This window comes from Empidonax traillii, unplaced genomic scaffold, assembly GCF_003031625.1.
Source record: "Empidonax traillii isolate 1590-97213 ecotype Southwest subspecies unplaced genomic scaffold, ASM303162v1 scaffold388:size1278207, whole genome shotgun sequence".
Lineage (NCBI taxonomy): Eukaryota > Metazoa > Chordata > Aves > Passeriformes > Tyrannidae > Empidonax > Empidonax traillii.
The window spans coordinates 754633-770734 of NW_020955581.1; the positions used below are offsets into that span (position 1 = coordinate 754633).

The 16102-nt window shown below is 36.2% G+C and overlaps 1 protein-coding gene across 1 annotated transcript in view; it reads right to left on the bottom strand.

Annotated features, from left to right (window-relative positions):
- The window catches only part of LOC114062227 (contactin-1), a 154776-nt gene that overhangs the window by 43060 nt on the left and 95614 nt on the right, over positions 1-16102 (bottom strand). Inside the window, exons 3-10 of the mRNA XM_027893446.1 lie at positions 13849-13978; positions 11100-11272; positions 7151-7246; positions 5912-6118; positions 4567-4663; positions 4230-4411; positions 2913-3037; positions 922-1039 (exon numbers count right to left, since the gene is read on the bottom strand). Coding sequence (XP_027749247.1) covers positions 922-1039; positions 2913-3037; positions 4230-4411; positions 4567-4663; positions 5912-6118; positions 7151-7246; positions 11100-11272; positions 13849-13978 — 1128 coding nt within the window. The remainder of the gene's footprint in view (positions 1-921; positions 1040-2912; positions 3038-4229; positions 4412-4566; positions 4664-5911; positions 6119-7150; positions 7247-11099; positions 11273-13848; positions 13979-16102) is intronic.

Below are 16102 nucleotides of genomic sequence, written 5' to 3' on the forward strand. Positions count from 1 at the left end.
AGGAAAAAAATCATTTAACTATTTTGCATCCTGGCACACCATCGTTAATCATGCCAGCAAGTGTGTGCACAGCCTGAAGAAATAAAGTTGTTAGTTGATTACAGAAGTACAGAGCAGTAGTGAATACATAGTAATGGAAAAACAGTGTAGGATGAGGTATTGTTGTGCAATGGGTTTGGGAAAACCAGTAATAGTTCAGCTCTTGGGAAAGTCTGAATGCAAGTGTGAGATGGAAAGAACTCAGAGTAAGTATTGCAGGGAAATCTAGGAAAACCCTGTCATACAGCTGGTGCACCTGCTCTAATGACATCAGTAAAAACATTAGAAATTGTTTTCAGGCTGATCACTCTCGATCTAAAAGTCAAACTGATGCTTCTTAGGAGAACAATGGATTAATACAACATTCAGCCATCAAATGGCACAGCTCTATTTCACACAAACATTGTGGCTTGGTTTTAATGGGTTGTAGAAGACAAAAGTAAAGGGAGAGTGAAGAGGAAGAGCTGTGGCCAAGTGACTGACAACATAGTTTCTGAAACAGCAGATTTTACCCCACAGAAGAGTAAGCATAAGTGAGCAAAAAAAAAAAAAAAGAAAAAAGCTTCTCAACCAGTTATGCAAGCTTGAAAGTGTAGGCAGCAGCTCTGCATGCTAAATATGATTTCCACACTATCAGTTTCTCTGAGGGGTAACAGAATTAGACAAACATCAGAAATAATACAGCAAACATGCCTCATAAGTTAGTAACTTTATTCCCAAAGTTGTCAAAATCCAGGTAGAGAGCTCAAAGAAACTTCACCTAGACTGAGTGAAGGTTCTGAGCTTTATCCTCACAGGAATCTGTAACCAAAAAATACTTGCAAATATGACTGCTATATTATTCAACTCTGAAATAGCAAATAGAAAAAGAATCCCACTGACCCACAATCTTCAGTTCAGCATTTGCATAAATAATTCCATACATGTTTTCTGCTATGCACTGGTACATGCCGGCATCATCAAAGGTCAAACTTTGCATTCTTAGTTCACCTTTCCGGAACTAAAACACAGAATCAATAAAATAATAAGACATTAATACAGACTACATATGCTGAAGAATTCCCACTCATTCACATTCTTTTTGGTTTTTTTTCAGTGACATTGGGTTCACCTTCTTTTTTAAAAGAAGATTCAGTGTTGTTCAACACTTTTCTGGAAAAGTCCTAGATGAGCGGCAGTAGACAAATTTGCTCTTCAGTCCCCTATTAATGCAAACACTCCTGATTCAGAAGTGAGAAACAAGGGATTGAATTAATTTTATGCACATAAGCTTTGTTATAACATGCTCACTGATCAGTACTTTCTATTGTTTTACAACAATAGTCAAACCAAGCCCCAATGAGGTAGGAGTTTTTTCAGAAAATTCCCCTCAGAGATTATAGGATAAACTATTTTCTATATATTTTGTTTTAATATAAAAAATAAAAAACAATAAATCAAAATAAGGTACTTGATCTATTTTTAAAAACTGGGTATAAAAACACTCAAAGCGAGGTGGGGTATTTTGTAAATTACAAATAGACGTCAATTGGTTTTTGAAACATTAATAAATTGTTTTCTTGTGCAAATCAATCTAAAAAGCTTTAACCTATGTACTAAATATATAGGAGTGCATAGAGCAATGGAAGATTAAAAGAATATTATTTATCTGAAAAAAGAACAGATTAAAGGAAACGTATTTCCTGACTGCTTTATGTAAAACACGAATCTGTTTTGTGCTAAGTGAAATACCTAATTAAAAATTATCTGATTTAGAAACAAGCTATATTTTCAAGGCAATTAGCATATTTTTGCTATCTTGCATTTGGAAATAATCTTAAGATCATGTTAACACACAGCATAATCTTCCGATGCACTTCTGGAGAATTATACACCGCTTTCTGCAATCAAGTATGCAGATTTTGTCAGTGAAAGCCAAGTTCAAGGGGACCATCAAGGAACTTGCTTGTTAAATTATTTGTTTGTAACAACTGCTGAAGCTAGACAACAGCATTGCTTTTCCAGGTTTAAGCCATCTCCATATGGCAGATGGTGATATCCCTGTGATGGTGATAACCCTGTTCTCCCTCCAACCTCACACATTTTTCTCAAGGTAGTCAAAAACAAGCTTCCTCATTGTCTTTTTTGTTTTCTTGCCAAGATCAGAGTCACCATAGCTCAACACACGCAGCACTACACTGTGCCCTCTTATAAGCTCTTTGGTTTTTAATGGCTTTTCATACAGTATAACCAACAGACTTTAAATACAGTGTTGAAATGCCTGGACAAATTTTGCCTGGAGAATCTGTGGATGTCCCAGCCTTGGAACTGTTCAAGGCCAGGCTGGATGGAGCTCTGAGAAACCCTGCCCATGGCAGAGGGGTTGGAACCAGATGATATTGAAGGACCCTTCCAGCCCAAATCATTCTGTGATTCTATGACAGAAAATATGATTCTATGACTGATAGTTTAAAAATACTCTTTCTTCTCATATCTCCACTGACTCCACTTTGTTTTATATTTTTAAAGACACACTCATGCTTAATGTGACAAAAAGGCTTAATTTTAAAGAGCAGCTGATAGACATTTTTTTTATCCAGAGAAGAGAAAAGAGTATTTATTTAAAAAACAGGCCTGAAGAAAAACAGATATCCACCTCTCAAACATATGGTGAAAAGATAAATTCATAATTCAAAGCTGAACACTAAATAGCCTGAAGAAATGAGAGAAGATTGAGATAAAGCTTAAAAAAAAAATTTAATACCTAGTGCAAATGTAATCAGCAAATATTTGTATCATTATTTTTCTTTTAACCTTTTAATAATACATGCTTCAAAAAATCATTTCTATCAGCTAAGCAATCAGTCCAGCATCATCTATGCTAATATACTTACCGAGGCACCATTCTTCAACCACCTAATTGTTGGAATAGGCTTGCCTGTAGCTACACAAGGCCAGTACAGGTCACTGCCTATATCCTTCTCTGTGTCATTGATATGTTCTACCCACTCGGGAGCGGCTGAGGAATAAAATACATAATGCATTGTTAATATAGCACATACACATTTAATGAGCATTATGTTGCATTAATTCCACTGCTTTTCCCATGGTATTTAAATAGGAAACACAAAGTAGTGATGATAACTCAGCAATGCACCAGTACAACAAAGAATTAAGAAGTTTGTGTCTTACAACATAGACTCAAAATTATTTCGAACTGCTTTTTATGAGAAGAAAATATGGAATTGAAATAATGGCTCCTGAATGACCAAAGACATAAGATACTGCTTATACTGATCTGCAGATTATACAATGTGGAAATTACTAACACCATAAAAATGATAGCCAAATGACATGAAATTGTGCAAAACTAGGTATGTACTAAAAGGATGTCCAAGAAATTATCTCTTGGTCCAGAGAGGATATTTAAGAAATTAATATTGAAAACAGTCCAGCGATTTTGCTTTTCCTAAACAAAAAACCCTATTTATTATCTTTACTTATTATAGGCAGGAACAACCATCCCACACTAATTTTGAGTGTATCCCATTGAAGTTCTAGCCCTTCACTAAGGATCTTAACTCAGATGATGTTCTGTACAGTCAATGAAAAGAGACAGAAATCTTCTGAAAGTGATTCAGATGTTATGTGTTACCTTTTCATGCCATAGTTTTGTGGCAAAAGCCTCAGTCAATGAGTCAAGTTGGGATGATTCCACTTAGCAGTAAGACACAATTTTTTTATTACCTAATTTAACCAAATGCATAAAGGGAAGTGACAGGGTAGAGGAATGAAGAACTGAGTATAGCTAATAAGAGAGAAAGCTAAGACAGAAACCATAAACAACATGAGAAAACAAGAAAGCGTAACAAACCTAATTGTCTCTTTTTCTTCCAGGAAGTTCTTTCACATCATGTACTCTAAATTGATTTAATTGCCATTATGCATAATTACATTAACGCTAACACACATAACTGTCAAGGTGTATATACCAGCTATTATAACCAGACAAATTGAGTAGACATTCAATTATCACACAAATGTTATGCCTGGCATTTAATGCATGAGTTTTGATTTTGCTCTATTAACTTGAGCGGCAGTGTGTGAGGATGGTGGTATGAATCGACACTGACATCAAGTGTGAAAACATAGGTATTTCCAACATATGTAAAAGCAACATAGATCATCAAGAACAAAATTGTTCCTCCTACCTTGTACATAAACTCTTGCTTGATGTTTATCTTTTCCTTTATAGTTTTCAGCTTCACACTCATAAAGTCCTTCATCTTCATACTGAATATTAAAGATCTTAAGAACTGCACCAGACATGCTTATCTCAGCAGTGGCTGGCATGGGTTCAAGGTATTTACTCCATCTCAGTTCAGGAACCGGACTTGAAAAGGTATAGTAAAGTACAAATCAGCATGTTCAAGAACTGGCTGTTAAATTGCAGACTACAAAAAGAGCATTTGATCATCAAACATGTATTTTCAGTCCCTGAAGTATGAAAGCAAACAGTGCTCTACAATAACTTTAAAACACACTTACTTTCCAAGAGCAAAACACTCCAGTGTCACGTTTTCCCCCAGGAGAGCGTACGTGTCCTTGAACTTCACCTTGATATCAGCAGGATATACTTTTGCTCCTAACACGAGAAAAGAGATTCTCAGAAAATCAATGGCAGAAAGTTATACAGATACTAAAACTTCCACAGTTCAGAAAAACTGTTTGTAAAATTCCGGACAAAATTATTCTCTACAGTGACTAAACAGTCTGGCCATCCACAAAGTCTGACTAAGCACTGAGCTTTTACTAGTAAGGCATAATTGTTTTACTCAGTAATTAGTTATCTTTCTCTGGATGACAATGCCTAACATTTTTTACAGAATTTACTTTTAATTGCATTTGAAGTGTGATGATGGATGTACTGTTTGTGTGGGCAGACAAAAACCTGACTCTCTGTTTTCCACATATTCTTTTTGGAATGGATGGAAGGTTTTAAATTACTTTGAATTTAAGCTCAATTTTATCTCAGTTAGGGTATGAAGGAGCTAGGTCATGCAAATCTACAGCCTAAGGGGGGCATTGGGATGCAAATGTAATCAAATCTACCTACTGGTGATCCCTGTATAACTCCTCTTACAGTTCTTCTAGATGAAGATTGCAGTGTGAATATTGTCCATGGAAAATTTGGATAAAGATCACTAATTTATAATTACTCAAATTCAATCACAGTTCTTCACTGTAGTATGAGAAATTTAACAGATAAAAGGGTCACTGAAATATTGAGGATCAGTTTATGAGACTACTGACTTAAGTCAAAAGGAAGTTTGGTTACTATTTGGAAATCATGCAGTTCTCATGAAGAAATGGTGGTAAATAATCTAGTAACACAAAGCCACACAAGTGTCTTAGGGAATTAACCATGAGACACAAAGCCCTTAGGACACCACTGGATAGGAAATTTCAGCAGGGGAAAAGGAATCCCCCATTTTCATGGGGGATTTCCTGCGAAAAAAAGGTAATTCCTGAAGCTGTTAATCAACTTTTACATGAAATTTCTCCTTTACAGTCATACCCTTTGACCTAGAGCCAGGACTAGAAAAGATATTAAAGATTTTGGGATGAGTACAGGGGCTTATCACATAAAAGAGATGAGAAGAGGGAAAGGGGGTAAGAACTGTTCTCAATTTAAAAGGAAATTTGTGAATGAGTCCATGGAGATTTCCTTCACAGAGCGTTCATTGTGGATGGGAATGATTCAGACCAAATAACATTGTGCAACTTGCCATATAATTCCCCTTACAGAGATGAAAGTAGTTATGAATTAGCAAAGTTATAAGACAAACAGTTAAAGCACTGCATGCACATAGTATTTCCAATAAATACTTACGATCGGATTGCGGAATAAGAGGAATAAATTTACTGAAGACACTCTTTGTTATTGAAGGGCTGGACACAAAACATGAATAATTGCCCTTATCTGATGCTTCTACATTTGCAATGTAGAGATTGCCGTTCGTTTGTGACACAAATCGTCTCTTGTCCAAAGCAATGAACACCGGGAACTCATTTAGAAGCCAGCGATAACTGAGATCATCTGGAGGAAAACAATTTTTAATCAATATTAAAAACCAACATGATCAGCTACTCAAATCACAGAATACTGCTTGCATATAAATTACTCCACTCTGATTTCTAGTTTATAGATCTTTCTTTTGGAGAGGCAGCTATGTAAGAGAGATTTATACGAGCCTCAGTAGCCAGCTCGTACCTTTCTCCACTGAGCACTGGGGTGGTGCTGCCATGAGTGCAGGTTACTGATGTCCCAGCTACAGTGCATTCAGCTCCCCCTGGGGGGCACTACCACCCCACAGGAGCTGGAGCAGGGTGGGAGGAGACAGGCATCTGAACCCTGACCTCATGCAATTCAGAAGCTAGTAAGTCCTCACCAGCCTTGTGATTTAGACAAATTAGAGTATTTTAACTAGTTATATATCTTAGCTCTTCATTTTCTTGCAATACTGAAACAGAGTATGAAAACCAAATCACTTTCCCATTTTACAAGGAAGAAGAGATGGTAACAGCCAAATTCAGCCCTCATGATGGAATTGCAGATACTTGAGATTATAGGCATAATCCCTGCAGAGCTCTTCAGTAGCTAATGATGAGAAAAAGGAACTTCCAAAGCATAAATCGTCTAATCTCTGACCCTCTCGAGGTGCCTACTGCTGTTACATGATTTTGACAGGAGCCATGATCATATCAACTGAGGTGACTTCAATAGGTAGAATGAAGCTGGGCCCTGTCCAAGACCAGCAGAAAGTCTGTGATGACACAGTGACAGAATGATACGTACCCAGGTCTTCTGATTGGTAGGCCAAGTCTCCCCTCCATTATCCAGACTAGCCTAAGTAATTTTATTTATATCAAAACATATTTGCAAATTCATCGATATCCTTTATATATGATCAGCAGCAAACATATATTAAAAAATGGAGATCTAACCTAAATGTTTGATTCTCCAGATGCATTAAAATTACCACTTAAGTAATTTTAAAGGAAACTTGGAAAAAGAAATATTAATTTGTCTTTTAAGACATGGAACATGAAGTACTTTTAGTTGAATTACCTGGGTGGTGGTAAGGGGGTTCACAAAGAAGCACTGCTCCAACACCTTCTCGCACTTTAACCTCATAACGTTCCTCGGGTGGAAAGGGATCCAGATCTAGTTTTAAGAAGGCAAGGAGATAAGAATTAGATTTTTCGTGACAATAATTTATTATTTTTTTAATATTATTATTATTAATATTTTCAGTCCTGTAGAGATTTATATAGAAATACAATACAGAGATACTTCTGGACCTCTAATGCCAGTTTTGCTTATTTGCCATTATCAAATCAAATTTTTTTTATAGTATTTTTGTCATCCTAATTGAAAATGCCAAGAAAAAAACCAAAAAAAAACAGTGGTGCAGACTGTATCCCTAGGAGTATCCAGGTGAGTTACATTTGAAGAAGGAATCCCAGCAAGAGACAAGAAAAGGATTTTAGGTTGTTTTTCAACAGGTTTTTCCAAAATGCAAGTTTAATTCCACTGTAACTTCATGTGGCTTCTCTGAAATGACCTGGATGCCCTTCCTGACAACTCCAGCAGCCAAGGACTGGTAAGCAGTTAACTCAGACACATCTTTAGTGCCAGAGGTTTGGGACAGAAGTGACTCACATCCCAGGTGAAATCTTAGCTGACTCTCTTTAAATCAACTTCCATGCAGCAGGATAACAGGACTATTGTAAAAGAATGAAGAAACAAGTCCTTTATCATCCCACAGACTGGGAGAGCAGTAATGGTATCTGCAGATATAAGACAACAGTTGCATGAGTAACATCAATTACGTCACTAATTGCACTACGCTGCTTCTTTTCACTCTTATCCAATCTGAAATTAAATCATAAACCTTGAGGCAGGAAACATCTCTTGCGAGGTTTCCCTATGTCATCACCAAGTACAGGAAGATTGTAGAGATCCTCGCTGGAGTCCTGCTCTAAATGCTATTGTGGTGCAAACAACACTTCTGTAATAGCCGAGTGCACAGCCTTTGAATGCAATATTCTACCACAAAATCATCTAAGATAAAGTCATGCAGGTTACTTCAGCTTTCTTCAATGGCAGGCAGCTGTCTGGTTCTACTAAATTCCCAGGGGTGTCTCTGAGATCTAACTAAAACTTATGTTCAAGTGCAGCCAGCTAGCAACAGTAGAGAAAAAAATCAGGACTGAACTGCATACAAAAAGAGATTAAGTAGGAAACAGAGCCTATTCACTACTGTAAAATACAATGCGTAGATCTATTATCAATTATCTAATGTGTTATCTAATAATAATTAATTCCTTAACTTTGTAAAAACTGCTACATTTATTAAATATAGTAAAGGTAAAGGAATCATCACGGGGAAATAACAGTTGTCAGATGTGAATGACTACAAAAATCTAGGAAGCAAATGTCACTACACTTTGTCAAATGCCTGAAGAAAACTCTAGTACAGTTGTGCCAGTGTTGAGGGAGACACCTCTCCCAACTTCTGAAATACTAATTTTTATTCTGCTTAAACAGAGCAGAAGACAATACAGATGTTTCCACCAACTGACTGGATCTTGACTAGATCAATGCTTAAATGGTAGGCATTGTAATGAGCCACTCAAAGGACTGGTGATTTCTATTTTAAAAAAAATTTACTCTCTGTCATAGTGCAATGGAAAAATTCATTTCTTCACAACTGTCTCCCAATTAATTTTGAATATTATTCTTTGATAAAAGAAGAGAGTAAGTATAACAGATTAATGCAGTAAGAATTAGGTATTTCACCAGACAAGTTTTGTAAGTAAAGCCTGCAAAGCTCTTCACCCACACTGGAATACCTCTATTCAATATCTGCAGTAGTTTGAGTATATTCACATTCCAAACACCAGCGTGGACCTTACTACACAACTACTTTCTATATGCAAAATATTGATTGATCTCAAATTAAAAAATTAGTTTCCTTGCTGCAGAACTTTTGACCATCTTGTAAATTGACACTATTATTAATTTCTGCTTTCTTTGGAACAGATTAGTGTTTAAAATCTCTTGCAGGAACAGGAAAAAAATTAAAATTACAGTCATTAGCAACAAATGTGTTGCTAATTTGATACTGCATTGCACATGGGCGGTGTAGGGTTTGATGTAAGGAAAACCTATCCCTGCTTTAAAGTTTTTTTAGCAATTTTAAGTTTGCATTTACGTGTAGAAATTTTGTTTATTGTGTTCTTTATCTATAAACTCTGAAACTTTGGGATAGCCACGACAAGAATGTGTGCAACACTTAAAAAATACTGTAATAGGTTTGAAGGCACTGGATCTAAAAAAGATCTAGTTCTACTGACGACAGTAATCTCAGATGGATTCATTGACATGAATTTTATGAGAGAATGTTGATTTTGTTCCATAATTCCAGTAAGTTTGACAGTAAGACAAAAATACATCTGGTCAAGACTTTTTTGAACTCTTCTAAATGGTTGTTGACATTTTTTAATCAGTTTATGCACAAGCAAAAGCACAAAAGTTTCCACTAAAGATCAGATATTTTCTTTATTAATTTTAGCAACTCTGTGTTCAGCTTTTTAGAGTGATTGTTCAAAGGAAATGCATTTTTATAGGTGATCATTAAAAAGAAGAAGGGAATAAATACAATAATATAAAGAAGAATGAAAGCAGCCTTTTTTTAACAGGTATTTATCAGCTTCCAGATACCTTTTCTCTTCTATTCCTTGCCTCATTGCTTTATTATCGTTTACGCTTTGAAACATTATATATTAGGTTTCTGTTCAGTATAAATGTTCAGCACAGTGACTATCAACATTCAGCTCATGCAGTCAGTGAGCTGGTAGGCAGAACACGCCTAAGATGGTTTTGATTGCACTTTTTTCATCTATTGTGTGTATTGGTTTAATTTTTTTTATCCTTTGGGTTATTTGGGACCGACACCACTGAAGCCTTCTTTAGGTATAAATAAACAACCTGTAAACTGAATTTTAATATTTTCTCCATTAAAAAGAAGTAACAACCTGGCTTTCAATTTTTTTTCTAGAAAATACGCTGGGTAAATACAGACTAAGACTGTATCAACTGTATCAACTCTGATCCATCAGGTCATTATAGCCTCTGAATTTTCCTGGTATATGGGGTCCCACTGTTTTATAACTACTATCAGAAAGTGGAACTTCTCGCTCCATGTCTGATCTTATACAGCTAGAAGTGAATTCTGCTCATGGAAGCTGGTGAAAGACAGGAGGGGCGCTAATCTCTTAGTGTCAGGGAACCCAGGGCTTTGTGAACAGATCCCAATTAGAGTGTATTCCTTTTTTTTTGATTCCTTTTTTTGCTCTCTGATAAAAAATATATGCAGGGAAAAAAGGCAGCTTAAGGCAAAGTAAAATTAAAATCCCAAACACCATCTTCAGTCTGTAAAATTTCACATTACTCTTCATTTAGTTCATCATTTTTTCACAATGCCTGTATTTGATGTATTTTTTGATGGTGCAGGTCTGTACATATGCATGCATTCACCAGACTAGCCCATGATTGTCAGAAGTTGACAGAAATGTCCCTCAGCAGGGATCTTCACTGTAGCCTAGGAGTCAGGGAACACGCTTCACTAGCACCTGGCATGCCTTCCAGTTGTGTTTGTGCTGCAGCAGCACCTCATCATCACATGCCCTCACATGTGTCTTTCCTCTGTGACTCTTTCCCCTCAGGTCCTACCATGATTTTAAAGGAGTCTGGACATTATTATCTGAAGATCTAGCTCCATGAATCTCTTCAATTAATAATTCAACAGTTACTCACTGGGAAGGATGTCATGTCAGCTGAATGCTAAAGAATATAAAATGCTTACAAAATTAGTAAGGCACTTAAGATGTTGAGGTTTTTTACAAAATAATACAGATATAACACACATTGGCAGAAGACACCGCAGTGTAAAACACTGGGCATTCCAAGCTAACCATAATTTTTCTACATTTTGACATAAACATTGGCTTACATCCAAAACTCAGTGTGGCTTCCCTGCTTCTGACAGTTCCAAAGACATTTGACACTATACAGACATATTTTCCAGCATCCCTTGATTTCTCTGGATTATTGATAACAAGTCTGCCTCCCACCATACTGTAGCGATCCTTTGTTAAATCAATATCCCAGTTGTTGAGTTTCCACCTATTAAAAAAGAAAATCCAGATGTAAGATTTGGCAAAAACCCCACAACTTAGTAAGAAATACTGTGTGAAAAATAACTCATAAATTGTGATAAAATATACAGGAAGTTATTAATATACTTCTATATATTTTTAAAGCTTTTTTTCAGCAAAAGGCACAAATTTGAACTCCATAGGTCTTTTAGATATAAGAGTCTCACATCTGCCTTCTTGGAGATGTGATATAGGTTAAAACACGATTGCTGGCCGAGCTTTAAGAGATGTTTGAGCTGGCTGTCAGTGAGCTGGCTAATGATCTAACATGGGCATTTTAAACACATTCTCAAAAAATTATCTAAGAGGTTTTTGTAACCTGTTGCAGGTAATGAAGATGTTTTGTAAACCGTAACATGCCAATGAAGTCAGTGCAAAAACTGTGGCATGCTTGATTTAAGACCTACTTACTAGATTCAGAAAATTGCTGAACATTCTCCCCCCTAATTATGGTAAAACCCCACAGCCACTTCACTGAATTACTGCAATTGACTTGAGGGACTAGGACAGGAACTGGTGGCCCAGATTTGGCCCTTATCGATTTCTAGTGGTTTTAGAAAAGTTAAAATACATGGAGTAGGAATCCGTACTCATTATTTATATTTACATTTATATTTACTATTGTGTCCACAAGGGGGAGCCCATAATATTCTTAGAGAGGAACTACACATTTCCTAAGCACAAATAGGAAAGATGCAACTTAAATATATTCAAAAATCCTAAGATTATTTCAACGTAAATAATTTTTTTCTTAAGGTGAAGACAGGCATAAGTACTTAACAATGAGAGGACGCACCCTATGTGTTCCTGCACTATTGGAGATGCCACAAAATATACAGAATTCTCATTTGGAAGTGGAACTTGGAATTGTCAGTAAAAGAAACAGTAGTAGAAGTGGCATGAACAAAAAAGATAAAGTCTAATGAAATGGCAGGATCTTTGAGATGCAGCAAACAGCATTTTGATCTTACAGAATTTTAGAGGTATCAATTCAGTCCTGTGAGACACGGCTGTGTTACAAATAATAAATCCTCTGTTCAGAAATAACTAGGAATAAGACAGCTTATGCTGCAACGAAAAATGGCAGGAAGGACTTATTTACCTCTGAGATATGAAAATTTTGGCTCAATAACTGTTAAGAGGACTAAGAAATGAAGAAAATGTATTGAGGTATAGTAAAAATAATTATGTCAGGAAATAGGGAAAGTGGCCTTGTTCTATATTGCAATTATCCTCACATCAGCTATCAGTGCTAATTATCAGATCTGTTCCTAGAAAGAAAAGCTTGGAGGTGCGCTGCAATCCTTTGAGAATGGCTTTACTAGTTCAAATTTTGCAGAGCCCACAACGGTTAAAGAATGCCAGAATTTATGTAGAGTCTGTAATCACTCTATAGATGGTATGTTTACAATCTTGCAGACAGGGGATGGGGAAGTATATCAGAAGAACACCAAATTTAAGCATATCTGATCTTTCCATACTTCCAGTCTTTTCCAAGCATGGTGAGAGCAAATAAGTGCAACAGCAAAATGTGGGATCGTGTTCAAAAGGGCTATTCACAAAGGTTCTGTATTGGTAGACAACCTGTTAGCATATTTTTAGAAAAGGCAGTGAAGACTCAGCTGTTCTGATAGAAAAATGCTATAGTTGATCACAATACTGTAACAGATTTAAAAGAAGAGCTGGCAGACTCAACTGCTTTTTCTGTTCTAGAAACCAGATTCTGGGAACACACATAAGTGAGTACTGGGGGCTGGTCATAGGATAATTTACTGAAATGGATCTCTTTTGTTGGCAAGAAATTGTGTCTGTCCATAGTATGATGACAGCAGTTTTCTGCCTGTGACCAGGTTGTAATTTAGTCACAGTCTTAATAGTGATAATCTTAAGTACATTTTTCTTCACATAATGAGCAGATAATGGCTGACAAACTTATACGGATACACAATATAGTAGAATTGTCCTCTACAATAATATAATTATTGTGAAAAAGGTCCTCTGTGAATCTCTATTAAAACTAGTTGAAATGCCTTTCAGAATAAAGTTTTTCATGTCTTCAGTAGCATAACTGACACATTCTTGAGCACTGTCCTACAACGCAGATGCAAAAGCAATGTGGGATGTAGAATATGCAGGTTCAACAGCAAATCCTTTTTATTTTTAGCAAAATAGGATATAAAAAGCCATTCTGAATCAAGAAGAAGAACAAGGACTTGAACCTCAGTCATCCCTAGCCTAAGAGGGAAAAGTAGCCTCTTAATTATTTTTTAGGGTAATTTTTTTTTTTTTTTTAAGATCTGGATCTGTATTTCTTTCAAAAACTGAAAACATTTAACACAACAGGAATATACTGTTTTAAACACTGTCTAGACATTTTGGCAAATTGAAGCAAGGTTGAGTCTTAGAAATTGCAAATCTCCCCTTTTTTCCTCCCTTGAAATCTTTGCACTAACCTTTTAAGTCAGTCAATCATTTAGTAACACAATCTGAAACACTTCCTCAGTAAAATAAGCAAGACCTGAAAATAAAAGCAAGAGAGGTTACCTGTAAGTAGGAAAAGGAATTGCTCGAGCTCTGCAGTTCATTGAAACTTGTCCATCTGAAGATTCTTCTGGATAGATGGTATCAATAGGTTGCTCCTCAAAAACAGGGCCATAACCTTTGTTTCCTTCCTCTGAAAACAGAATAGAGATTCATATTAATAATTTTTTAATTACCAGTCAAACTGAAGATGAATTAGAATCACACATTCCACATTCAAAATGTGAAGGCCAAATAGCAAGTCCCCCACAGTCGAGTTCTATATTGCTTCAACAGAACTGGAGCAGTACAGATAACAGAAGTGCTGGCTGTCCTTCACTGCCCCCTGCCTTCTAAGAACTAAAGTAACTCAAGATATATCCCTCTAATACTACGTTGCGTACTTTTGCTGCTGAAATTAATTATTTGTCACTGTTTATGCCAGATGTGGAGATAATTATGAACTGAATATATGCCCTTTAGAAACGCAGTGAGACCAACTTATTTCACAGAGAACAACAAATTCTTCTCAAGCAGGTCCAGATCCAAAGCAACTACTCATAGTTATTCCTGATCTTATAATCTGGTCATCTCCAATGATTTTATTTATTTAGCAAGAATCTTTACTGCATGGGACAAACCCCTCCTTATTTTGGATATCAAAGCTGAGAATTACATTGTGTCCAGACCACACCTGTCCTTCCTTTCCACCTGAGGCATATGCTAGCTCTCTACCCTCTAAAATAAAACTTTTCAAAGGTCTTATATTGAACGTGATTTCAGTTTGTAAAGTCAAAAGCATTTAAAGGTGAATAAATGTCAAACAAGTTTTTCAATAAACTGTATTTTTTAATCTTTATCCTCCATTTGCTGATGCTGTTGTAAAGGTGGCAGGCTCTGTCCACCCTTGCTGCATTCCCTTCTTCTTTATCTCCTCCAAGCATACAAGGTTGCTCTTTGGGATCTGCAGAACCAAGACTAGGAGCAAAGGTGGAAAGTTCTGGGAAAATTCTGCTCAGTAAATCCAGGATGTGATTGGGTTTTTTTCCTGTGAAAATAGCAAATGTGCATTCTAGGTACAAAATGGCTCTGTGAGGAGATGGTGCATCCTCCATATAGATAAAATTTTGAGACAACATAGCTCTCTAATTCTCACAGGTCTCTACTGAAACTGAACTAACAGTATGGACACTTGTAAACAAACTCATGGGAGAAGGAAAGGAGTACACGACTGCTAACAGGTTCACTTTCCATTCAAGTTCAGAGCCCTGCTCCAAATTCTAGAGATGCCAGAGATTTGGAAAATGACTGCAAGAATCTGGTAATACAAGGGAAACAAACAAAACAAGCACAGTTTTACTGAAAAGATCTTCAGAGATGGCTGAATAATTTAATTAAAAGGTTTCCAAAAGCAATGTTTAAGGATGGAAAAATTCTAACGTTTCATAATGTTATCTGTGCTGCCTATAAAAATCCGCTATATGTCTTGTATGCTACACTTAAAATATCCTCACAGACCAGGAAAAAAATTGGCAATGTAACAGATGAATGTTCTTAAATCAAATTATGGTTTTTTACTCATGCCCTTAAAACTCCTGTCTTTGGTTATAAAGCATTTTAGATTAAATTAGACAGTTTTTAGGAAACCTATAAAAGAAGAATTTATTGCTACACCTAAAGAACAGTGTTAAAATACCGTATATATATATGTAAAATTCCTTCTGTAGATTTTTTTTATTATTCCTAAATTCTATATTCATAAATAGATGCTGAATTACAGCACTAGAAGAAGACTGATTACAGATAAAAATCAATTTCCCTTTCCACTTCAAATTTGGGGGGGAAAAAAATAACCATTTCCCTTGAAAACAGGAGTAGGTCCAGAAGACACTGTTATGCTGTGAGACATATGGTCAGGTAACTTAACTTTTAAAAACTAATTAATGTAAGACAAGTATTTCAAAGAAACAGCAGCTAGAAAGAAAGGCAGAGTTCTTGAAAAATAGTCTGCTTTCTTTCATATCCTAAAGTACAACATAATGTAAAAATCTACACGTTGCTAGATCAAAAGAAGTGGCTTCAGACTGAAAAGGCAAGATTCACATATTTGCTCAGAGCCTGGAATGACTGAGCCACAAACATGATGGCATGTTCCGTGCAGTTCTTAAATACAGACACAGAGTAACAACAGCCTCCAGCAGCAAATGGCCAGATCATATACAGCTGACTCTCCACCTTAGGACTCAAATGACGTTACAGAGCACTTAGGCATTTCATG